Source organism: Carcharhinus amblyrhynchos, chromosome 20, assembly GCF_965287045.1.
Source record: "Carcharhinus amblyrhynchos chromosome 20, sCarAmb.v2.hapA, whole genome shotgun sequence".
Taxonomy (NCBI): Eukaryota; Metazoa; Chordata; class Chondrichthyes; order Carcharhiniformes; family Carcharhinidae; genus Carcharhinus; species Carcharhinus amblyrhynchos.
In genome coordinates, this window is record NC_137343.1 from 52,405,861 (window position 1) to 52,432,542 (window position 26,682).

Genomic DNA, 26,682 nt, shown 5'->3' on the forward strand with positions numbered 1-26,682 from the left:
GATTCAGTATTGGCCTTCAGAAGAGAATTGGATAAACAATTGTTGGAGAAACATTTTGAGAAAGGGGATTGAATGGGGGGGTGCAACTAACTTGATTGAGTTTACATTGGCTCTTTTGAACTGCAATGGGCTAAATGGCCCACTGTGCTGAATTGTTGTTGCATTTTTCTCCAATGAATATGGTGTACCCTTTGAATTTTGTACTGTGCGCACCTCTATTATAGTGTGATACAACAGCCGACAAACAGGATCTCTTTTGTTGATAGGGAAGTGCCCAACAGGCTGGCATCACTATGCAGGGACAGCGAGCTGTTACCGAGTGTATTTGAACAGTGAGAATTATTGGGATGCTGTCCAGAAATGTCAGCAAGCGAATGGATCACTGGCTACCTTCACTACTGATCAGGAGCTGCGTTTCATACTGGCTGAAGAATGGGAGCTGGAAGAACAGCCAGTGAGCCACAAGGACCAGCGCAGGTGAGATGGTGATAGAAAGTGTAGGCGTGGAGAGAGAATGAGGGATTTGGAGTGAAGGGAGTATGGGCAAGAGAGGCAGGGTAAAGTTGAATATGTCAGTGTGGTGAAAGGGCACTATAAAAGGAGTGCAGCTGAGGGCTGAGTTCAGAGGGGGTGAATAATGGGAAGGTGAAGAGGGTTGGCTAAGTGGGTGGAATGGGCAGGGTGGACTGTGGTACAGGGTAAAAATTTGTTATAGTTTCGTGCGAGTTCAGAGCCCAGAATGAAAAGTCCACTGGTGTATTCCTTCAGTGGGAAACAGACTGACCATTGCTGTATGATCTGTCTTTCCAGAACCTAAAGACTTCCTCAGTGGGTGAAGGCATGTGCAGATAAAATAGTGTAAGGCATAAACCTAGAATCTTGAAGTATTTAAATAGAGGAGACAGTGGTGTAGTGGTATTGTCATTTGACTAGTGAGCCAGAGATGCAGGATAATCTGTTGTGGTGGGTCTTGAACCTGGGTTCAAGTCCCACCACAACAGATAGTGAAAAGGTTCAATTTGTTTTTGAAATCTGGGATTGTTGATTGTCGTAAAACCCATCTGGTTCACTAATATGATTGACTCTCAAGTGCCCTCTGGTGGGCAATAAAAAATGATGTGGAGATGCCGGTGTTGGACTGGGGTAAACACAGTAAGAAGTCTCACAACACGTTAAAGTCCAACAGGTTTGTTTGATATAAACTGGTTGGGTTTTAACCTGGTGTTGTGAGACTTCTTACTGGGCAATAAAAAAAACATTGAAAATAGATGCAGGAGTAGGCCATTTGGCCCTTTGAGCCTGCACCACCACTCAATATGATCATGGCTGATCATGCAGTTTCAGTATCCCACTCCCGCTTTCTCTCCACATCACTTGATCCCTTTAGCCACAAGCTAGCCACGTCCAGCTTCCTCTTGAACATATCTAATGAACTGGCCCCAACAGTGTTCTGTGGGAGAGAATTCCACAGGTTCACAACTCTGAGTGAAGAAGCTGCTCCTCATCTCAGCCCTGAATGGCTCACCCCTTCTGCTTAGATTGTGCCCCCTAGTTCTGGACTTCCCCAACATTGGGAACATTCTTCTCACATCCAGCCTGTCCAGTCCCATCAGGAATTTATGTTTCTGATATCCCTTCTCATTCTTCCTAAATTCCAGAGAATACAAGCCCAGTCAATCCAGTCTTCATTTGTCAGTCCTGCCAATCCTGGAATCAGTCTGCAGCAAGACATCCCTACTCCTATACTCAAATCCTCTTGTTATGAAGGCCAGAATACAAAGAAAATTAAAGCACAGGAACAGGCCCTTCAGCCCTCCAAGCCTGCACCGACCATGCTGCCTGACCTAACTAAAACCCCCTACCATTCTGGGGACCATATCCCTCTTTTCCCATCCTATTCGTATACTTGTCATAACATCCCTTAAAAGTCACTACCGTATCCACTTCCACTTCTCTGTATTAAAAAATCTGCCTCATACATCATCTTTAAACCTTGCCCCTCGAACCTAGTAATTGATACCATTAGCTTTCTTCACCAGCTGCCGTAACTGCACACTAACCTTCAGCGACTTCTACCATGACACCTAGGTCACGTTGCACTTCTGCTTTACCTAAACTGCACCATTCAGATAATCTCCCTTTCTGTTCTTGCCACCAAAGTGGATAACCTCCCATTTATCCACATTATACTGTATTTGCCCACTCAGTCAGCCCATCCAAGTCGTCCTGCAGCCTTTTAGCAACCTCCTCACACCACACATTGCCACTCAGCTTATCTGCAAATTTGGATGTACTGCATTCAATTCCTTCGTTCAGATCATTCATGTATATTGTGAACAGCTGGGGTCTCAGCCCTGAGTCCTGCGATACTGCACCAGTCACTGCCTGCCACTCTGAAAAGATTTCCTACTGTCTGCCAACTGGTTATCTATCCACGTCAGTACATCACCCCTGATGCCATAAACTTTAATTGATCTCTTTTGTGGGACCTTGTCCAAAGCCTTTTGAAAGTCCAGATAGACAACGTCCACTGGTTCATCCTTGTCCACTCTACTGGGCACGTGCTCAAAAAATTCCAGAAGATTGGTCAAGCGTGATTTTCCTTTAGTGAATTCATGCTGATTTGGACCGATTCTGTCACTATTTTCCAAATGCTCAGTTGTTACATCCTTAATAATTGACTCCAACATTTTTCCACCACTGATTTCAGGCTAATGGGTCTATAGTTCCCCATTTTCTCTCTCGCTTCGTATTTCAAAAGTGCGGTTACATTAGCTACCCTCCAATCTACTGGAATGCTTCCAGAGTCTATAGAATGCTGGAGAATGATCACCAACACGTCCGCTGTTTCAAGGGCCACTCCCTTAAGTACTCTGGGATGCAGAACGTTGGGCCCGTCGGGCCCTAGGGACTTGTCGGGTTTTAGTTCCAGCAATTTCTCCAATATAATTTCCTGACTTACAAGGATTTCCTTCTGTTCCTCCTTCATGCTAGATCTGCCTTCTGGTATTTCTGGAAGGTTATTTGTGTCCTCCTTAGTGAAGACAGTTCCAAAGTATTTGTTCAGCTGGTCGGCCATCTCTTTGCCCATTATGAATTCACCTTATTCTAACTGTAAGGGACCGGCATTTGTCTTCAGTCCTTTTCTCCTCATGTATCTACAGAAGCTTTTGCAGTCAATTTTTGTTTTTTGCATGCTTACGCTCATTCATTTTCCCCTTCTAAATTAAACCCTTTGTTCGCCTCTGCTGAATTTTAAATTTCCCCAGTCCTCAAATTTGGTGCTTTTACTGGCCAATTTATATGCCTCCTTTTGGCTTTAACACTATCCCTGATTTCACTTGTTAGCCATGGTTGAGGCACCTTCCCCGTTTTACTCTTATGCCGGACAGGGATGTACAGTTGTTGAAGTTTATCCATGTGTTCTTTAAATATCTGCCATTGCTTATCCACTGTCAACCCCTTAGATATTGTTTGTCGGCTTATCCTAGCATCTCATACCATCAAAGTTAGTTTCCCTCAAGTTCAGGACCCTAGTCTCAGACTTAACTGCGTCACACTCCATCTTAATGAAGAACTCCTCCAAATTATGGTCACTCTTCTCTTTTTGAGGTGGCATTCTGTGCTATCTCGTTTCCTTCTCTATGAACAGTATATTTTGTCTGTATAGTGTGCAATAACACTTTTCACTGTATGTTGGTACATGTGACAATAATTAATTACATTAAATCAAATCAGTAAATGCTGGCCAGCCAGCAACACCCACGTACCAGGAATGAATCTTAAAGGAGTCAGTGTCCCTTTTCGCCATTGCAGACATATTGTCTCCATTGGCCAGAGCTCTGCTGTAGAAATGTTAGAGAGTATTTCTTTGGCATTTGATTGTCAGCAGTCACCAGCAGTTCTTTAAAGATAGTGAGGTCCCTGCTGCTTTTCTGAAAGTTATATATTGCTAGGAAATGACTTGTTGCTTGTCAGGGTAAAATCATGTTCATTTTTAGAGAACAAATAATTTTATAGCGTGGCCAGCTTAATGTAGTTGTATATTTTCCTTTCTGTCCTCTGACTAGGAAATGGAGGAAGGCCATTTGGCAGATTGCTCTTGTACAAGTTCTCTGCAGTGAAATCCACTCAGCCCAACCCTGTTTCCCTGTAACTGACAAATTTATTTGCTTCAAATAGCTATCTAATTCATCAAAATCACACATTTCTGCTTCCTTACAGGCAAGTGCCTTTGATTTTAAAAAAGACCTTCCTCACAATCCCCCAGCGTCCCTTGCTCTGAAACTAAAATCTGTGTCCCTCAACCCTTGTACATTGGCTATGTCTACACTGGCTCAGTTGTCTGAGTCACAGGGCTGTAAGTTCAAGAATTACTCCAGACTGAAGGCTCTAGGCGATTTAAGCTGACAGCTTTTTTGCACAGTGCTATTAAATGTATCCGCGCAAGAAAGAGGGGGTTGGGGGGAGCGTGCGTGTACCTACACTGTAGGGGTTTTTGTGTGGGACAGTATGTGTGGATCGGTATAAATTCATTGTTACTTCACCTGATGACATCAGTTGTGCATCTTGGTCAGAGCCAGATTTCTTAACCTGTGTATATAGATTGGACGTTCATAATCAAAGGAGAAAACGCTGAAAAATCTGAGCACGTCTGGCAGCATCTTTCAGCTTTGTCAAAGGGTCATCTGGACTCAGAATGTCAGCTTTTTTCTCTCCTTATCGATGCTGCCAGAACTGCTGAGATTTTCCAGCACTTTCTGTTTTGATTTCAGATTCCAGCATTTGCAGTAATTTGCTTTTAGCTATTAAATCTACATTGCCTTCACAATCCCTTTTGTCACAATTCATCGCCTCTTCTCTCACCATCTGTGTCTGGTCAGCCCATTCTGGCTGCCTATCTCTGTCCTATTGGATTCAATTGTTTAACCCTCACTGGTTCTCACATCATTGAGAAATATTAGAATTTTTCTCTGTAGTGCAAAATCTAAGTCATTTTATATGTATCAAAATGCCGTGGTTCTATCATTGACCTATGGGATTGCTACTGTCCACCATCCTCCACCTAAAATAACCAAATATTAATAGTGACTCACTGTTTTCTGTCTGTAAGCCAATATTTTTAAAATCTAAGCTGACACTAACCTCCCTATTCTGTCAGCCTCAAGTTTGCGAAGCAGCTTTCCAGGTGGAACTGTAACTGGAGACGATGAATCCGTTCTGCATCTGTGGCATTCTTTATTTTCCAGGTTCTGGGTTGGCTATCAATACATGGTAACCAACCGAAGTCGCAGCTCACTCCAGGGCCAGTGGGAAGTAGCCTACAAGAGCAGTAAGTATGGTGGAAGGTGCTCCATCCTGCAAGATCATTTCCACCCCCATCCTCAGGCAAGATTTCATCCTAATTCCAGCCCCTGCCCCGCCTTTTCCCGTCTTGTGTCTCGTCCCTCGTCTCCCCACCCCACGTCGTCCTCCTCTCTCTCTCTCTCTCTCTCTCTCTCCCCCCAAAAACCTTGGGAGGTTTGTCCCCACCACTTCTATTTTTTTCAAAATGCAGTTGAGGTGCATTTCACAGGATTAAGTGCTTTTTTTTTGTTCCCTAGGTTCCACAGAAGTGTTCCTTCCCCCAGAGAAGGTAACGTTTTTTGGGATGACCATCTCTGAGCAAGAGAACGTGTTATGCGCTCAGCTGCAATGCTCCCACTTCCCCAGCCTGCGACACCATGGCTTACACAGCTGGTACGCAGAGAACTGCAACGAAAAGTCAGCATTTCTTTGCAAAAGAAGTGAGTTCATTCTTGCATATCAGTACCTCCAGCCTGCTGTTTACTCTTAAAATCTGAACCTTTCTTAAAAATCTCAGGATTATAACCGCTATGTTATGGGAGGGCACAAGAGGAAAAGTCTCTGGATCGTGACTCCAAAGAAGCATCCCCTTCTCTGCTCCTCCACTTGGGCTGCAAGTATATGTTCAGTTTGTCCCCTGTTACACGCAGGATGGATCACTTGCTGGTCATTAGGAACCACAACTGTTGCATTTTTATTTTCTCCTAACTTTTTAATGCAGTGAAGTAATATGGGCATTGCTGACTAGGCCAGCATACATTGTCCATCCTCATTGCCTTTGCAAAGGTGGTGGTGATGAGCTGCGTTCTTGAAACTCTGTAGTCCATGAGCTGTAAGCACACCCACAGTGCTGTTAGGGAGTTCCAGGATTTTGACCCAGCGACAATGTAGGAATGGTGAAGTCTTTCCGGGTCAGGATGGTGAGTGATGGAGGAGAACATCCAGCTGGTGGTATTCCCAGGTATCTGCTGCTCTTGTCATTCAAGGTGAAGTGGTCGTGGATTTGGAAGGTGCTGTCTAAGAAATCTGCAGTGCATCTTGTAGATAGTATCTAGGGCTGCTAATGTGCGTTGGTGGTGAAGAGAGTGAACACTTGTGGGTGGCGTGCCAATCAAATGAGATGTTTTGTCCTAGATGGTATTGAGCTGCGCTCATCCAGGCAAGTGAGTATTACGTCATGCTCCTGACTTGCGCCTTGTAAATAGTGGACAGACTTTGGGGAGTCAGGAGGTGAGGCTACTTGCTGTAGGATTCCTAGCCTCAGAACTGCCGCAGTGTTTATAAAGCTAGTCCAGTTCAGTTTCTAGTCAATGGTAACCCCTCGGATGTTATAGTGGGGGAGGCGATGGCCTAGTGGTATTATTGCCAGGCTATTAATCCAGAAACTTAGCTAATGTTCTTGAGACCCGAGTTCAAATCCTGCCATAGCAGGTGATGGAATTTGAATTCAATAAAAAAAATCTATAATTAAAAATCTACTGATGACCATGAAACCAGTCTTGATTGTCGGAAAAACCCATCTGGTTCGCTAATATCCTTTAGGGAAGGAAATCTGCTGTTCTTACCTTGTCTGGCCTGCATGTGACTCCAGAGCCACGGCAATGTTTTTGTCTTTCAACTGTCCTTGGGATGGGCAGTAAATGCTGGACAGCCAGCTCCGCCCATGTCCCACAAGTGAATAAGAAAGAATTCAGTGATTGAACATCAAGTGACAATTGTTAGATTCTCTCTTATTGGAGTTGGTCATTGCCTGGCACTTGAGGTATGAATATTTAAAGTCACCATAATCCCAGATGACCATAGGCTGCTCTCCCCTTTTGAGGGGAGAGTTAACTAGTGGTAATTTAACCTGAGGTTCATCTCAGGCGAGGGCAAAGTTGAGAAGGGGGGGCCTTCATGAATAACCTCAGTCAGCACAGGAATTGAACTCTCAGTATTGGCGTTGCCGTCATCACTAACTGGCTGTTCTGGATTAATAGCCTAGCTCTATTGATGACCCTTTCCATTACTTTTCTGATGATCGAGAGTAGACTGAGGTGGTAATTGGCCAGGTTGGATTTGTCCTTTTTGTGTGCAGTGCTTAGCTGGGCAATTTTCAACAATGCCAGCTAGATACTAGCGTTGTACTGGAATAACTTGGCTCGGGTGCAGCAAGTTCTGGAGCACAAGTCTTCAGTATTATTGCCAGAATATTATAAGCATTCATAGCCTTTGCAGTATCAATTTGCTGTATCTTTGCGGTAGCGAGAGACAATATAGGTTCTAAGGAGCAAAATGTGGAATCGTTGTGGGTAGAGATAAGGAATAGTAAGGGGTCAGTAGTGGGTGTGGTCTATAGGCCCCCAAATAATAACTTCGAGGTGGGGCGGGCTATAAACAAGCAAATAATGGATGCATGCAAAAACGGAACGGTGATAATCATGGGATTTTAACCTGCATATTGATTGGCTGACTCATGTCGGACACGGTGGACTTGAGGAAGAGTTCTTAAAATGCTGTCAGGATAGGTTCCTCGAACAGTACGTTACAGAACCTACGAGGGAGCGAGTTATCTTGGATCTGGTCCTGTGTTATGAGACAGGTAAAATTTAAAGATCTTCTTGTGAGGGATCCTCTTGGGATGAATGATCACAATATGGTTGAATTTTTAATACATATGGAGGGTGAGAAAGTAGGGCCCCAAACCAGTGTCCTCTGCTTGAACAGAGGGGAGTATGATAGGATGAGGGCGGAATTGGCTAATGTAGACTGGGAGCACAGATTAATTGATAGGACAGTGGAGAATTTCTAAGGAGATTTTTCTCAGTACTCAGCATAAATATATTCCGGTGATAAAGGAATGTAAGAAAAGGGATAACCAGCTGTAGATAATGAAGGAAATAAAGGAGAGTTTTAAATTAAAAATCGATGCGTACAGAGTGGCAAAACTAGTGGGGAATTAGATTGGGAAAGTTTTAAAAAACAACAAAGAACTACTAAAAAAAAGTGATAAAGAAAGGAAAGCTACATTATGAAACTAAAATAGCACAAAATATAAAAACTGATAGTAAAAGTTTTTACAAATAAAAAGGAAAAGAGTGGCTAAAGTAAATGTTGCACCCTTAGAAGATAAGGAGGATCTAATAATGGGAAACGAGGAAATGGCCGAGGCCTTAAACAAGTTTTTTGTGTTGGTCTTCACAGTGGAGGACACAAATAGCTTACTGAAAATTGGCGGTCGTGGGACTGTAGGAGGTGACGACCTTAAGACGATTACTATTACTAAAGAGGTAGTGCTTGGTAGACTAATGGGACTAAAGGTAGACAAGTCCCCACGTCCGGATGGAATGCATCCCAGGGCACTGAAAGAAATGGCAGAAGTAATGGCAGACGCGTTAGTTGTAATTTATCAAAATTTTGCTGTACTCCAGGGAAGTGCCGGCTGATTGGAAAACAGCTAATGTTACACCGCTGTTTAAAAAAGGAAGTAGCCAAAAGGCAGGTAACTACAGGCCGGTTAGCTTAATGACTGTATTGGGAAAATGCTGGAATCCATCATTAAAGAAGAAATAGCAGGACACCTGGAAAAGAATGGTTCAATTAAGCATTTGCAGCATGGATTCACGAAGGGAGAGTCGTGTTTGACGAATTTACTGGATTTTTAATGAAGATGTAACGAGTGCGGTAGACAGAGGGGAACCAGCAGATTTTAGATTTCCAGAAGGCATTCGATAAGATGTCTCACAAAAGGTTGCTGCAGAAGGTTAAGGTACACGGAGTTGGGGATAAAGTGTTAGTGTGGATTGAGGATTGGCTATCTAACAGGAAGCAGAAAGTTGGAATAAATGGGTGCTTTTCCAGTCGGCGACTAGTGGCGTGCCGCAGGGATCGGTGCTGGGGCCTCAGCTGTTTACCATGTACATAGACGATCTGGAGGAGGGGACTGAGTGTAGGGTAACAAAGTTTGCTGACGACACAAAGATGAGTGAGAAAGCGAATTGTGTGGAGGATTCAAAGTGTGCAGAGATTTGGATAGGTTGAGTGAGTGGGTGAGGATCTGGCAGATGGAGTATAACATTGGCAAGTGTGAGGTTATCTACTTTGGAAACAATAATAGTAAAATGAATTATTATTTAAATGGTAAAAAAATTGCAACATGCTACTGTGCAGAGGGACCTGGGGGTCCTTGTGCATGAATCGCAAAAACTCAGTCTGCAGGTGCAGCAGGTAATCAAGGTGGCGAATGGGATGCTGGCCTTTATAGCGAGGGGGATGGAATATAAAAGCAGGGAGGTCTTGCTGCAATTGTACAGGGTACTGGTGAGGCTGCAACTGGAGTACTGTGTGCAATTTTGGTCCCCTTATTTGCGAAAGGATATATTGGCCTTGGTGGGAGTACAGAGAAGGTTCACCAGGTTGATACCAGAGATGAGCGGGTTAACTTATGAGTTTAGATTGTGTAGATTGGGCCTGTACTCTTTGGGGTTTAGAAGGCTAAGGGGAGATCTTATAGAGACATAAGATAATGAAGGGGCTAGATAGGGTAGAGGCAGAGAAATTATTTCCACTTAGAAAGGAAACAAGAGCTAGAGGGCACAGCCTCAAAATAAGGGGGAGTCAGTTTAGAACAGAGTTGAGGAGGAACAACTTCTCTCAGAGGGTAGTGAATCTTTGAAATTCTCTGCCCATTGAAGCAGTGGAGGCTACCTCATATTAAATGTGTTTAAGTCACAGGTAGATTTCTGATCAATAAGGGAATTAAGGGTTATGGAGAGCAGGCGGGTAAGTGGAAGTGAACGACTATCAGGTCAGTCATGACCTTATTGAATGGCAGGGCAGGCTCGAGGGGCTAGATGGCCTCCTACTGCTCCTTTTTCTTATGTACTTGTGTTCTTATCAAGCGCCTTCGTATGTCCTTAATATGTGGATGAATCAAAGTGGCTAAAGACTGACATCTCTGATGCTCAGGACCTCTGGAGGAGTCCCAGATAGATCATGCCCTCAGCATTTCTGGCTGAAGATTGTTGTGAATGCTTCAGCCTGATCTTTTGCACTGATGTGTTGGGCTCCCCCATCTTTGAGGATGGGGATATTTGTGGAGCCTCCTCCCCCAGTGAGTGTTTAATTTTCCACCACTGTTCACGACTGGATGTGGCAGGACTTTAGAACTTAGATCTGCTCTGTTGGTTGTGGGCTTGTTTAGTTCTGTCTATCACTTGCTGTTTGGCATGCAAGTAGTCCTGTGATGTAGCTTCACCAGGTTGACACCTCATTTTTAGGTATACCTGGTTTTGCTCCTCACATGCCTACCTGCATTCTCCATTGTATCAGGTTGATTCCTGGCTTTATGGTAATGTTAGAGGAGATATGTTGGGCCATGAGGTTGCATATTATTGTTGAGTACAGTTCCACTCCTGCTAATGGCCCACAGTGCCCCATTGATGTCCAGCCTTGTGTTGCTAAATCTGTTCGAAGTCTGTCCCAGTTAGCACGATGTTAGTGCCACACGACATGATGGAGGTTATTCTCAATGTGAAGACAGGACCATGCAGCAGTCAAACCCAGTGATGCTGTCATGAGCAGATGTGTTTGTGTGAGGCTGATGAGATCAAGGTCAAGTATGTTTTTCCCTCTTGTTAGTTACTTCACCACCTGCCGCAGTCCCAGTCTAGCAGCTATGTCCTTTCGCACCCGGCCAGCTTGGTCTGTGTTGGTGCTACTGAGCCACTCTCAGTGATGGACATTGAAATCCCCCACTTAGAGTACGTTTTGCGTACTTGCCACCCTTGGTGCTTCCTCCAAGTGGTGTTCAACATGGAAGAGTACTGATTCATCCGCCGAGGGGGACAGTACATGGTAATCGGGAGGAGGTTTCCTTGCCTGTGTTTGACCTGATGCCATGAAACCTCAGAGCTGATGTTGAGGACTCCAGAACAAAGCCTTCCTGGCTGAATACCACCTCTGCTGGTCTATGGTGGAACAGGACATACTCAGGGATGGTAATAGTGGTGCCTGGGACTTTACCTGTAAGGTATGGTTCTGTGAGAATGACAACGTCAGTCTTGACTAGTCTGAGACTGCTCTCCCACTTTTGGCACAAGCCCCCAGATGTTAGTAAGGAGGACTTTGCAGGATCAGCAGGGCTGGGTTTGCCAGTTGGTATTTGCATGGCACAGTTCCTCATCAGGTTGTGTTCTCATAGGTGCAGTCACATTTGAAGTGGGCACTGCTGAGTGGGTCGTCAGGGCAGTTGGAGGCATCTGAATGTTTTTTGGCCCCTGAGGTTCAGTCTTGCACTGGGGAAATCCAACAGCTTGTCAGGAAGGGGGAAAAGCAGCAAGATGTAGTATTGGGGATTTAATTAATGGGTTTACAATAGTCTTTGTAGATTAGACCCAGGGAGTGTATAGGAGTGCTGTCTTATAAGAGTACGAGTGAAGGATCTAATACTCCAGGTGGACAGTGCAGGACGAAACTCATGATTTGCAACAAACAAATGTCGTATTCAAAATGCAAATTTCAACTGAACCTACATGGAACAATGGTATTGGTTGGTAAGACAGGGGAAATGTTTTTGGAGTTAATGCTATTTGAAAACGACCAAATTTGGTAGCAAAATCAGGTAGGCATATTATTTAATATCTTTGGCTATAAATTAGGAGAGAGGAATGTGCAACGAGACCTGGGTGTCTTTGTACGCCAATACTGACAGTAAGCATGCAAAGTGCATGCAAATGCCATGTTGCCTGTTATCGAGAGGATTCAAGTACAGGAGCAGGGTTGTCTTGCTCCTGAGGAAGGATGCTCTTGTTGAGAGAGTGTAGCGAAGGTTTACCTGACTCATTCCTGCAATGGGAAGAGATTGAGTTGATTCGGATTATATTTGTTGGACTTGGAAAAATGAAGGGAGATCACTTAAACTTTTAGGACCAGACAGGATAGATGCAGGATGTTCCCAATGGTGAGGGTGTGCAGAACGAGGAGTCATAGTCTCAGGATACAAACCTTTTCAGACTGAGAATAGGAGAATGTCTTTATCCAAAGAGTTGCCAGCCTGTAGAATTCTCTACCACAAAGTAGTTGAGGCCAAAACATTACATGCTTTCAAGAAGGAATTGGCTCTTGTGGCTAAAGGGATCAAAGGATAGAGGGGAAGGTGGGAGCACGGTATTGAGTTGGATGATCAAACATGATCACAATGGCTGGTGGAGCAGGCTCAAAGGGCTGAATGGCCTCCTGTTCCGATTTCCTATATTTAAGGGCGGTTAAACACACTGGATTTGCTAACCTCCTGCAAAGACTTGCATTCTAATCAGTATTCTGTAAACTGTTTGTGTCTTTATATGCCCATCTCTGATCAGAGCCTTCCTCACACCTGACGAAGGAACACCGTTTCCAAAAGCTTGTGGGATTACTATCAAATAAACCTGTTGGACTTAAACCTGGTGTTGAGAGACTTCTAACTGTGTTTACCCCAGTCCAACGCCGGCATCTCTACATCACAGCTCAATATCTGGCCACTTAAAGCAGTAAAATTATGCCTGAATACATTCCTCTAAACCTCTTAGTAATTTTTGAGAGAGGGGAGCTGTTGCACAGTTCTGTTTAAATGACGGGGTTACTGACTCATCATGACAATCTGCATCTACCTATATGTTTATTTTCTAGGTCAAACCTGTGTGGATATAAAAGACAACGTGGTGGACGAGGGCAAATACTTTACTCCTAAGGGCAATGACCCATGTTTGAGCTGCACCTGCCACAAAGGTGAACCTGAAATGTGTGTAGCAGCTCTGTGTGAGCGGCCCCAAGGCTGTCAACACTATGAAAAAGATCCGAAGGAATGCTGCAAATTCACCTGCCTCGACCCAGGTAAAGCAGGTCGGCGACAACATTGTTCAAAAATGTAGGCATGATTGAGTGAATGCAGGTCCTCAAGTGTAGCAGGGGAGCACTGACTGGGGTTAAAAGCCTGAAGATTGTTGGTGGAAAGGAAGGAGAGAGTAAGGTGAGAAGCTCCACAATCTTTGGGTGTGAATTCCCAGGCTGGATTTGTCGATTGCTACAATCTAGTTCGAAACTGTAAGCAACAGATGTGTTCAAGAGGGGTTCATGAGAAGCAATCTCAAATGCATTGCATCTATTGCTCTAGCGTCCTTTGTGCACCTTTGTCCCCTCTGATATTACCTCCAACCATATATTCATCTACTCTGTCCTCCTGTTCTTCTACTGACTAGCATGTTGTACTGGAAACAACCCAGAGATTGCTCTTTAAGCTCTCCCTAAACTGTCGGACTACATCCCTTCTCGCTACCTCTGTCATTGGTACCACCAGGGAGTCAGCATATCAACCTAGCTTCATGAGTGCCGTCATAGAAATGCCTGTCTCTTCTCAGAATTCTCCAATGCCATATCGTGATTGCTTTTCCAATCTTCTTCCTGACCGCCCCCCCTGCACAGCTGAGTTAGCTTTGATGCCTTGAACATCTGCACTCCCAGATGAACTATTACTCTCATCAGTGTTCACAGCTGAATATTGATTGGAAAGTAGAATGTGCTCAGATTACTCCTCTATATGTCTGTTCATAATTGACTTTCTGGACCCATTTCCCCCCTCCCTGCAGGGTGACCATATCTATCCGCAAAACTCATTCCTATGGGTATGTCACAGTGATAGTAACTCGCCAACAGCTGCTCAAATTCTGAACACCAGCTGACATCTCCTGCACATGTGCATGTTCAAGATACTAGATGTGTCCTCAAGTTCCACAGGAGACAAGATATATGCTGCATCAAACTATGCTATCCTGCCGTATCTCTCTTTTGGATTGTTAATCTTATTGTTCTGTGCCTGCTCCACCACAGCTGGCTCTCCCTGAACTGTCATGGTGAGCTCTGTAGAAATGGCTGTTGTGTGGCACAGATCATTGCTCTCTGTCAGAATTGCTGAGTATGTGTGACAGTCTCTGTGTGATTCATCTGTTGAGTATAACTGTCCCGTAATACTTGTGTCCACAGGTGGCAGCAGTATTTTTGACTCTATGGCGAGTGGAATGCGTTTGATTGTAAGTTGTATCTCCTCCTTCCTCATCCTCTCACTGCTGCTTTTCATGGTTCACCGATTGCGACAGAGACGCAGAGAGAGAATAGAATCTCTCATCGGGGGCAACTGTATGTATTATATTGTAAATATTGTATCCCTCGTTATATTGTTCGTACTATGTTAGTGTTGTCACATACTCTTTGATAATCATGACATCCACCTTCATCTTCCTCCATTGTGTCTGTTGCTTGTCCAACATCCAGTATTACTGTCTCCAGTTTTACTACAAACATTCCTTAGCTAATGACTCCTAATTCCATCTGAGGCTGAGCCAGACTGCTCATAATCTTGGAATCTTATTTGACCTGAACTCTATTTCTGACCTCGTATCCTGTCCATGACCATGAGCACCTATTTCCTCCCCCGCATGTTTGCCTGGAGCATGTCAGAGCTCATCTGCTGCTGAACCCATAATCCATACCTTTGCAACCTCTGGACTTGACTGCTGGCTGCTCTTCCCTTTCTATCGTCATCCCAAACTCTACTACCTATATTTTAACTGACAGTACGTCCCATTGCTCTCTGGCCCCTGTGCTGTGTGGTGTACTTTGCCTCCAGGTGCAGCAACACTGTGATTTAAAAATTCTCGTCCTTGTTTTCACATTCTTCCATGGTCTTGCCCCCGCCATCTCTGATATTTTCTCCAGCCTTACAGCCCTCTGGGATCTCTGTGCTTTTGCAATTCTGATCTCCTAACCCCTGATTTTAATTACTTTACCATTGATAGCTGTGCTTTTCGTGGTCTGGACTCTGCAGTTTCCTCCCTAAATGTCTCTGAATCCTCTTTTTAGACGATCCTTAAAACCTGCCCTAATATCTACTTATGTGGGTTGATGTCAGTTTTTGTTTGATCACGTTGTCCTACGAAGTACTGCGGGTCATTGTACTGCACTAGCATTTATATCAGTGTAAGCTGTTATTTTGCACCAGTATTCTGAAATGCTGTCCCTAGCAATTCCATGCAGACCATTTATACTGAATTTTTATACGGCAGTAGATATGCTTCTATAATATCGCCTGCATCTCTTGCAGCGGCCTCAATGTGTAGCACTCCTTTCTGTAAATCGGGTCACGATTCAAACTCCACCTGGAGAGGATGGTAACGGCACTCAGATTGGGATGGGTTTGAGTAAACTGAAGATTGCAATAAAGTCAGGGAGGGTATAGAATTTCTCTGGCACAGTCCATGATGCATTTCCAAAGGGCTCAGTTGGGACCAGGTATTGTACAAGCAGTGTGATATCGGAGCTGGTGGAGAGCTGGGTGTTGTCATTTTGGATACGTAAACTGCCTTTATGTCCAATGAGTAGCTTGTGGATGAGAATGAGATAAGTGTTGAATAAATCATTGCTGTGATAAGAAGATCAGCTTCAACTGGAGAATATGGTCAAGGAAGCAAGAGTGGAACCAAGTGATGGACATGGTGCTGAGCATCGTGAAGTAGGGTTCTTGCAGAATGAAGATTAGCTGAATGGTAGGAATACAGAAAATGGCTGGAAATGGAAATGGCCTGATCAGTGTTTGAGCATGTAGGAGTGATGAGGCCAGTGGACATGACAAAACTGAGAGGGTGTGAATCAGAGTTTATAGAGCAATAAAGGAGTTAAGAGAAAGCAGTAGGCAGTGGTTGCAGAAGTGCGTAAATTAAAATGAAGAGTGAAATCATTGAAGTTAGGTTTTTTGGTGTAGGGACTAATGGAACAAGATTATCTTGAGAAACTCAGAGGCTTGGGAGGATTGGTAGACAGAATTTAAAGGAGAGATGAGGAGGTATAATTCAGATTGAGGAAGAGGCAGTGGAGTGTCTAAATGATGAGGTCCACAAAGCAGAGAGGTTGCAGTGAGAGGTAAGGTAGCATTATCTGTTAATCTGTTTTACAGGAAATCCTGGATGTCAATTCTGTCATCCACAATAAGTTCATGGAGAGGCAGTGTTTGATCTGCTGGCATTGAGCAAGGTGAGTGGTTGAGATGACTGGGACAGGGAGGAAACTGATGAAGAAGACACAGCAGGAGGGTAATCCTAGAGTGAGGTGGGGTTTGATGCTATAAGGAGGCAATGACAAATGACAGGAGAGTATTTGGGTAAAGATTTTAAAGGCAGAGTATCTGATAGAAGAATGAAGTGTGGCGTGATGGGTGACAGATTGAACAAGAGGGAATGAGTAAAAAAGATTGAAGCAACGTACTCTTCCTAGTCTTGTCTAGTTTTACTTCTAATTCTAGCTGTGTACTCGGGCAAAGTGAAATCTTTGTGTCTTGATTCTTTCAAAGTCCACATCCTTTCCATTACCAAGTTTTCTTCCTTTTCATTTCTACATGATTGTGTCTCACTGTCCTTACTCAACCCCACTGCTGCAAGACTCTTCGTTTAACAATTGAAATTTATCATTTCAAGACTGTTGTTTCTAAGTCATAGACACTGGCCTGCAGTTCTCACATCAGTAGCTTTAACTTATTCAGCTGGTTGTATCGTGTACTACCCATTTTAGTCAAGCCTTTATGTTCCTCAGCTTGCTGAATTTAAAATACTCACAGTGGTCAGCACTACTGTCTCATAGCGCCAGGGACCTGTGTACAATTCCTGGCTTGAGTCACTGTCTTGCGGAGTCAGCACATTCTCCCCATGTCTCTGTAGGTTTTCCTCCAGGTGCTTTAGTTTCCTTCCACAGTCTGGAATACATGCTTGTAGACGCATTGGCCGTGCTAAATTCTCCCTCCGTATACCCAAACTGGTGCCAGAGTGTGGTGACTAGGGGATTTTCACAGCAACTTTATTGCAGTGTTAATGTAAGCCTATTTGTGATAAATTTTACATTAAGTTCTTTTCTGTATTTCCTCTTTCAAACACTTTGTCTCTGTTAGAAACCGAAATGTGGATGTGTTTCGGTTGATATGCAAATACTGCAACAAACGTGGAAGCACTTCATTTCCAACTGTATTAGATGTGTCTTGGATTGCGCTACTAATCTCCTTTTCAGGGAGCTGTTCGAGTGGGGCAACATGGTAGCACAGTGGTTAGCACTGCTGCCTCAAAGCACCAGGGACCTGGGTTCAATTCCAGCCTCGGATCACTGCCTGTGTGGAGTCTGCATGTTCTCCCCATGTCTGCGTGGATTTCCTCCGGACGCTGCGGTTCCCCCCTCCCTCTAGGTTGATTGGCCATGCTAAATTGCTCCTTAATGTCAGCTGGACTAGCAGGGTAAATATATGGGCTGAGGCTTCGGTGGGACTGTTGTCGATGCAGGCTCGATAGGCCAAATGGCCACCTTCTGGGACAACAGAGAGATGGATACAGTTCCTGCACGCAAGAGTGAGAGTCCGCAGAGTATTGTCTGCTCAGTGGCAGGATTTGGAACACTTGCTCAGGTTTAAAGAGGAACCTGCAGAATGATGGGGGAATCCAGTTATGGCTCACATGGATACCAATGATATAGGTCTGAGGATTATGTGCAATCAGCGGCTAAATTAAAGAGCAGCACCACTAAATTTGTAATTCCTGAGCCACAAACAAACTGTCATCGGGTAAATAAGATTAGAGAGTTGAAAGAGTGGTGTGGGAGAAATTTGTTTTGATTCATGGGTGCCAGCAGCAATTCAGGGGGAAAGGGGAGCTGTAACGTTAAGAAGGTCTTCACCTGATCTGTGCTGGGGCCAGCATTCCACCAGCCATAAAAACTAGGCTTTAGGACTTTAAATAGTGTGGATGAGGAATCTCATGAGAGGAGATGTGCTAAAATTGAGAAAGGTCAAGGTGGTAAAACAGGGTCACGACATAGGTAATAACCAGTGGGGCAGAAAGGGACAGGGAGTATACATTTAATAGGTGCACTTGCAGATACGGCTACAATTTGCAGTGGAAAAAGTCAGACTTTCAGACTCTGGATCAGGATATGTGCAGCATTCAAAACAACATGGATGAATTAATTGCAAATAAATATATATGACCTGAAAGCCATTTCAGAGACTTGGTTGCCAGGTGACCAAGGCTAGGACTTGAATATATGAGGATTGGAAGGGTAAGAAGCTAGGAAAAGGTTGGATAACTCTAACGTAGGATGGCATTCCAGCAGTGAAAGAACGTCAGTTCAGAAGATGTAGATGTAGCAAAGGTAAGAAGTCACTTGTGGAAGTATTTTGTAGGTCTCGTTAACAGCTGCACTGTAGGCAGAGTAGACAGGAAGAAATATTGGGAACTTGTTAGGAACGTTCTGCAATAATCTTGAGTGATTTTAATCTCTGTCTAGGTTGAACAAATCGGATTGGCAAAAGTTAACCTGGAAGATAAATTTGTAGCATGTATTCAGAAAACTTCTTGCAACACCATGGAGCAGATTCTTTTAGGCCTTGTAATGTGCAACAAGATTAATTAATTTCACAGTAACTTCATTGGAGTGTTAATGTAAGCTTTACTTGTGACTATTTTTTAATGAATTGGTACCAAAGGAGCTTCTGGGCAACATTTATGGAATTTCATGTTTAGTTTGGGGGTGAGAAGTGCATCTCAAAATTAAATAAAAGATGGTTACTCGGTTATGAGAATCAAGTAAGCTAAAGTGAACTGGAAAAATAAGTTGAAAGGTAAGACTGTAGAGAATCAGTACCAGACAGTTAAGGCTATGGATTTTGATGATCAGCCATGATCATGATGAATGACAGAGTAGGCTCGAGGAGCCAAATGGCGTTCTCTTGCTTCTATTTTCTATATTTTGACCTGAAGAAAGAGGTTGGTGAAGATAAATGTAGATCCCCTACAGATAAAAATGGGCAAATGTATAATAGGGGACAAAGAAATGGCTGAGCAACTGCGTATATACTTTGGTTCTGCCTTTACAAAATAGGATATGAATCAGACAGCAGAAATATTGGAGAATGCAAGATTTAATGAGAGGGAAGAACTGAGGGAGATCAATATTAGTAGAGAAATAATGCTGGGAAAATGGATGGGATCGAAGGCAAATAAATCCCCAGGACCTGATAATCTACATCCCAGAATACTTCAGGAAGTGGCTCTAGAAATAGTGGATGCATTGGTGGTCATCTTCTAGGATTCTATAGTCTCTGGAATAGTCCCTGCAGATTGGAGGGTAGCTAATGTCATTCCATTATTCAAAAAGGGAGGTAGAGAGAAAACAGGGAATTATATTCTAGTAAGCCTATCAGTAGTGGGGAATATTCTCAAATCCCTTATTAAGGACTTTATAACAGAGCATTTAGAAAGCAGTGGTGGGATTGGACAGAGTTAGCATAGATTTATGAAGGATGAATCATGCTTGACAAATCTGCTGGATCTCTGAAGATGTAACTGGTAGAGTTGACAAGGGGGAGCCATTGATGTGGTACATTTGGAGTTTCAGAAAACGTTTGACAAAGTCCTGCACAAGAAATTATTGTGCAAGATTAAAGCACGTGGTTTTGGGGGAAGGGTATTGAGATGGATAGAAAACTGGTTGTCGGAGAGGTAACAAAGAGTAGACATTAATAGGTCATAGAAACATAGAAAAGTACAGCACGGTACAGCCCTTCGGCCCTCGATGTTGTGCCAAGTTATGCCCAAACCCTAGATCAAGCTATCCCACTCCCTATCATTCTGGTGTGCTCCGTGTGCCTAACCAATAACCGCTTAAGTTCCTAAAGTGTCCGACTCCACTATCACAGCAGGCAGTGCATTCCACACCCCAACCACTGAATGAAAAATCTACCTCGGATATCCCTCCTATATCTCCCACCATGAACCTTATAGTTATGCCCCCTAGTAACAACTACATCTGTGTGAGGAAATAGTCTCTGCATGTCCACTCTACCTGTCCCCCTCATCTTTATAAACCTCTAAGTTGCCTCTCATCCTCCTCCGCTCCAAAGAGAAAAGCCCCAGCTCCCTCAACCTTTCCTCATAAGACCTACCCTCCAAACCAGGCAGCATCCTGGTAAATCTCCTCTGCACTCTCTCCAATGCTTCCACACCCTCCTTATAGTGAGGTGACCAGAATTGCATACTAGAAAGCTTTAGATTGGCTAGGAGGGAGTTGAAGAGTGAGTTAAGAAGGGCTAAAAGAGGACATGAGAAAACTTTGGCTGATAGGATCAAGGAGAATCCTAAGGCGTTCTATAGGTATGTTAAGAACAGAAGGTTGGTTAGGGCAAGATTAGGGCCAGTTACAGACAGCAGAGGGAAGTTGTGTGTGGAACCGGAAGAGATTGGAGAGGCATTGAACCAATATTTCTCTTCGGTGTTCACGCAGGGGGACATGAATGTAGCTGAGGAGAACACTGGGTTGCAGGGGTGTAAACTAGACAGTATTGCAGTTGATAAGGGGGATGTGCTGGATATTCTCGAGGGTTTGAAAATAGATAAGTCCCCTGGTCCGGACGGGATTTACCCTAGGATTCTCTGGGAGGCAAGAGAGGTGATTGCGGAGCCTCTGGCTCTGATCTTCAGGTCGTTGTTGGTCTCAGGTATAGTACCGGAAGATTGGAGGATAGCGAATGTTGTCCCATTGTTTAAGAAGGGGAACAGAGACGTCCCTGGGAATTATAGACCGGTGAGTCTTCTGTTGTGGGCAAGGTTTTAGAAAAAATTATAGCACGAGGGGGCATGGCTTTAAATTAAGGGGGGGTAGTTATAGGACGGATGTCAGGGGTAGGTTCTTTACCCAGAGGGTGGTGAGGGATTGGAATGCCCTGCCTGCTGCAGTTGTAAATGCGCCTAGTTTGGGGGGCGTTTAAGAGATCCGTGGATAGGTTTATGGATGAAAAGGGATTGGTTTAGGTTAGAGGGTCATTGTTTTTTAACTGGTCGGCGCAACATTGTGGGCCGAAGGGCCTGTTCTGCGCTGTAATGTTCTATATTCTATTAATATTCCGAATGTGGTCTCACCAACATCCGGTATAGTTGCAGCATAACCTCATGTTCCTTAAACACAAACCCCCTGTTATTAAACACTAACACACTACAAGCCTTCTTCACGGCTGTATCCACTTGAGTGGCAACCTTCAGAGATCTATGGATATGAACCCCAAGATCTCTTTCCCTCCACATTCCTCAGAACCCTGCAGTTGACCCTGTAATCCGCATTCAAGTTAGTCCTACTAAAATGAATCACCTTGCATTTAACCATCTGCCACTTTTCTGCCCAGCTCTGCATCCTATCAGTGTCTCTTTGCAGCCTGCAAGAGCCCTCCACCTCATCCACTACACCAATCTTGGTGTTATCAGCAAATTCACTAACCCACCCTTCAGCCCCCTCTTCCAAGTCATTGATTAAAAATCACAAATAGCAGAGGACCCAGCACTGATCCCTGTGGTACACCGCTGGTAACTGGTCTCCAGTCTGAAAATTTTCCCTATGGCTTCAATGAGACAGCCAGTTACTTATCCAATTGGCTAAATTTCCTTCTATCCCACACCTCCTTACTTTCTTCGTGAGCCTATCATGGGGAACCTTATCAAATGCCTTACTAAAATCCATGTATACGACATCAACTGCTCTACCTTCATCAAATTTGTGACGCAGGACTTACCCCTCACGAAACCGTGCTGACTATCCCAGATTAAACTGCATCTTTCCAAATGGTCATAAATCCTATCTCTCAGGACCCTCTCCACTAACTTACTGACCACCGAAGTAAGACTAACTGGCCTATAATTACCAGGGTCATTCCTATTTCATTTCTTGAAGAGAGGAACAACATTCACCACTCTGCAATCCCTGTGGACACTAAGGACCCAAAGATCAAAGCTAAAGGCTCTGCAATCTCATCCCTTGCCTCCCAAAGTATCTTAGGATGTATCCCATCAGGTCCAGGGGACTTATCGAACTTCAGGTTTTTCAAAATTGTTAGTACATCTTCCCTCAGAACATCTACCTCCTCCATCCTATCAGCCTGTATCACACTCTCATCCCCAAAAACATGGCCTCTCTCCTTAGTGAGCACTGAAGAAAAATATTCATTCAACACCACCTATCTCTTCTGACTCCATGCACAAGTTCCTACTACTAACCTTCTCAGGCCCTAACCTCACCCTGGTCATTCTTTTATTTCTCACATAAGAGTGAAAAGCCTTCCTTTTTCCTCTTGACAAGATATTCAGCCTCCTTTGTGAACCATGGTTCCCTCACTCGGCAATTTCCTCCCTGCCTGACAGGGACATACCTATCAGTATTTGTTCCTTGAAAAAGCTCCACTTTTCGTTTGTGCTCACAACTGATGGTTTCTGTTCCCATCTTATGCTCCCTAATTCTTGCCTAATCACATCATAATTACCTCTGCCCCAATTACAAACCTTGCCCTGCTGTGTGATCCTATCCCTCTCCATTGCAATAATGAAGGACACCGAATTGTGGTCACTATCTCCAAAGTGCTCCACCACAAACAAATCTAACACTTGGCCTGGTTCATTACCCAGTACCAAGTCCAATGTGGCCCCACTTCTTGTTGGCCTATCCACATATTGTGTCAGGAAACTCTCCTGCACACACTGTACAAAGTGTCCCGTCCGAACTATTCAACCTATAAACGTTCCAATCGCTATTTGGAAAGTTAAAGTCACCCATGATAACTAGCCTGTGGCCTCCACACCTATCCATAATCTGCTTTGCCGTTTCCTCCTCCACATCTCTATTACTATTTGGGGGCCTATAGAAAACTCCTATCAACATAACTGATCCTTTCCTATTTATGACTTCAGCCCATATTACCTCAGTAGGCAGACCGCCCTCGAAATGCGTTTGAGCTGTTAAACTATCCTTGATTAACAATGCTACCCCTCCACCTCTTTTACCGCCTTCCCTACTCTTACTGAAACATCTATACTCTCCTACACCATCCCTGTTAATCTGCACTCTCTCCATGTTCCTCAACACATTAGCACGTGGCACCGGCAACAAACCAGAGGTGACAACATGCTTTGTCCTGGCTCTCTAGCTCCCTAAATTCCTATTTTAAATCCCCATCCTGCCTCCTACCTACGGCGTTGGTACCAATGTGCACCACAACCTGCGAGTGATCTCCCTCCCCCTTAAGGATCTTGAAAACACTGCCAACAACCATTCCTGTTCTAACCATATCTCTAATGGCCACAACATCATAGTCCCAAGTACCAATCCATGCTCCAATTTCACCTACCTTATTCCTGATGCATTAAAGTAGACACACTTCAACCCACCATCCTGTCTGCTTGTACACTCCTGCGACCTTGATACCTTCCCCAGTACCTCATGACCCTCATTGGCTTTTGGATGACAGTTCATTTTCCCATCCCCCCTGACAAATTAGCCTAAAACCCCCCGAAGAGCCATAGCAATTTTCCCTCCCAGGATATTGGTGGCCCTCTGGTTCAGGTGCAAACCATCCTGTTTGTACAGGTCCCACCTTCCCCAGAATGTGCCCCAATTATCCAAGTAAATGAAACCTTCTCTCCTGCACCATTCCTGTTAATCTGCACTCTCTCCCTGTTCCTCAACACACTAGCATGTGGCTCCGGCAACAAACCAGAGGTGACAACATGCTTTGTCCTGGCTCTCTAGCTCCCTAAATTCCTATTTTAAATCCCCATCCCCCCTCCTACCTACAGCGTTGGTACCAATGTGCACCACAACCTGTGAGTGATCTCCCTCCCCCTTAAGGATCTTGAAAACATGGTCCGAGACATCACTGACTCTTGCATCCGGGAGGCAACATACCATCCGTGAGTCTCTTGCTGCCGCAGAACCTCCTTTCCCTTAACCATTGCGCCCCCCCCATTACTATTGCTCTCCTCTCTCCCCTCTTCCCTTCTGAGCCACAGGGACGGGCTCAGTTCTGGAGGCCTGGTCACTGTGGCTTACCACTGGTAGCTCACCCCCTCAACAGTATCCAACGCTGAATACTTGTTGCTGAGGGGAACGATCACAGGGGATTCCTGCACTGGCTGCTTCCTCCCCAACCTCTCTCACCATCACCCATTCTATTTTCATTGAGTATCTAAATCCCTGAAGCTTTTGTCTATGATTGCCTCTGCCTCCCGGATGATCCGAAGTTCATCCAGCTCCAGTTCCCTAACACGGTTTTTGAGGCGCTGGAGATGGGTGCACTTCCCACAGGTGAAACCAGCAGGGACATTGACAGCATCCCTCACCTCAAACATCCTGCAGGAGGAACATTGCACTGCCTTTCCTGCCATTCCTTCTAGATAAAAAGAAAGAAAGACCTTACCTGATATTCCCTCACCCCCTTAGGTTAGAGGAATACGTGAAATAAAAATAAAGAAGGAAGCTTACCTGCTCTACTCCAAGTCTTTTTTTAGGTTAGAGGAGGGGGAGGGTGGGAAACTCTAGATGTGTAGAGTCTTGGCTTTCCTCCCTGTTCAAATTTGTTGGGCAAAAAAAAAACTTCCCAGGTGTCACTGAGGCCTACTTCTGGTTTTACACTCCTGGTTTAGGAAAAAAAACTCCGAAGAAAGTGAGGTAAAAATCCCTCTTACCGACGAGCTCTCTTCACTGAATCACCACTCCAACTGCTCCTCTGGAAACAATGAGGTCTTTTCAAATTGGCAGGCAGTAACTAGTGGGATGCCACAGGGATTAGTAGTGGAACCCCAGCTATTCACAATATATATTAATGATTTGGATGAGGTGGGAGGGTGACCTGTAACGAGGATGCAGAGATGCTTCAGCGTGATCTGGACAGGTTGAGTGGCAAAGAACAAAAACAGGCCCTTCGGCCCAACGAGCCCGCACCGCCATTTTAACATTACCAGTCCCCCCTCCACCTATGACCCTTATCTATGATTATGGCATTCCACATTGAGGGAAACTAATTTAGGGACAATTTATTACCTCCAGTCAGCCTAATAGCACATCTTTGGGGTGTGGGAGGAAACCGGAGCACCCAGAGAAAACCCACGCAAGCACGGGGAGAATGCGCAAACTCCCACAGACACCGGCCCAAATCCATGTGTCTGCACAGCAATCAGTGATAATCACTGAGCTGTCATGTTGCCCAGCATCTGGTCCAGTTTAAGCGTACACTAACGACATGAAGTATTAGGCTACTCTCGAACATCCAAGAGCAGCCCTTGTACGACCCATCGCGTGTACGCCCCTCGTTGGACAACAAGGCGGACTGCCTTAAAACCTGTGAATTATAAGAGAAAAACATTAGTATCATTCCTCATCCTTTTACATTACCAGGGATGTCCCAATGCTAATGAACCTTATTTAAAACAATCTCCTATATCCTCCCATCTCCAACCCACTCATGTGCCTGTCTAAGTAACTCTTAAACAAATCCAGTGTGCCTGCCTCCATCACCTTGCTTGGCAGAGCATTCCATACCCCCACTACCCTCTGTGTGAAAAACCTCCCTCTAATAATCTGTGTTATACCTCTCCCCCCTCACCCTAAGCCTTGGCCCCTCGTACTGTGTCCGTAACATAGGAAATAGCTTACCACTGTTTATCTATACCCTTCATAATCTTATATACCTCTATTAGATCCCCATTGGCAAATTAATTGGCAAGATTAGCAAATGCAGTATAACTTGAATAAATCTGAGGTTTTTGCTTCCAATGTGAATAACAAGAAGGCAGATTCTTACCTGAAAGGCTGTAAATTGGGAGAGGGAAGTATGCAGCAGGGCCTGGGTGTCTTTGTGCAGTAGTCCCTGAAGGTAGGCATGCAGTAAAGAAGGCAAATTGCATGTTGGCCTTCATTGCAAGAGGTTTCGAGTACAAGAGCAGGGATGTGTTGTTACAATTATACAGGGCCTTGGTGAGGCCACAGCTAGAATATTGTCAATTTTGGTTTCCTTTTCTGAGGAAGGATGTTCTTGCTCTTGAGGGAGTGCAGTGAAGGTTTACCAGGTTGATTCGGGGGTTGGGGGAGACGCAGAGGCGACAAGACTGATGTACAAGGACAGATTGACAAGGTTAGGATTGTTTTCACTGGAGTTCATTGTTCCTTGGGAGCACATCAGAGAGGCAGCGATTGGTGAGAGGAGAGCTTGTGGGTAAACTAACGTCTTTAGTTTTTTAAAAATTTTAAACCGGATACCGGAAGTAGTCACAAGGAGGCCTGGGTAGTAGCTTTTTTTTTCTCGACCCCCGTAAATTGGAACGGTGAGGAATCCCGATACTCTACACATGTAGAGTATCCCATCCTCCCCCCTCCTCTAACCTAAAAAAAGTGAGAGACTCGGAGTGAGAGCAGGTAAGTTTTTTTTTGTTGTTTCTTGGTAAGGGACGTAATAGGGATGGCAGTGCAATGTTCCTCCTG

The 26,682-nt window shown here is 44.4% G+C and overlaps 1 protein-coding gene across 2 annotated transcripts in view; it reads left to right on the forward strand.

Annotated features, from left to right (window-relative positions):
- dgcr2 (DiGeorge syndrome critical region gene 2) overlaps window positions 1–26,682 on the forward strand; it is a 60,501-nt gene that overhangs the window by 19,400 nt on the left and 14,419 nt on the right. For both annotated transcript variants that reach the window (XM_080208624.1, XM_080208625.1), the window contains 5 exons: window positions 267–477; window positions 5,250–5,332; window positions 5,604–5,786; window positions 12,994–13,197; window positions 14,344–14,496. In XM_080208624.1, coding sequence (XP_080064750.1) covers window positions 267–477; window positions 5,250–5,332; window positions 5,604–5,786; window positions 12,994–13,197; window positions 14,344–14,496 — 834 coding nt within the window. The remainder of the gene's footprint in view (window positions 1–266; window positions 478–5,249; window positions 5,333–5,603; window positions 5,787–12,993; window positions 13,198–14,343; window positions 14,497–26,682) is intronic.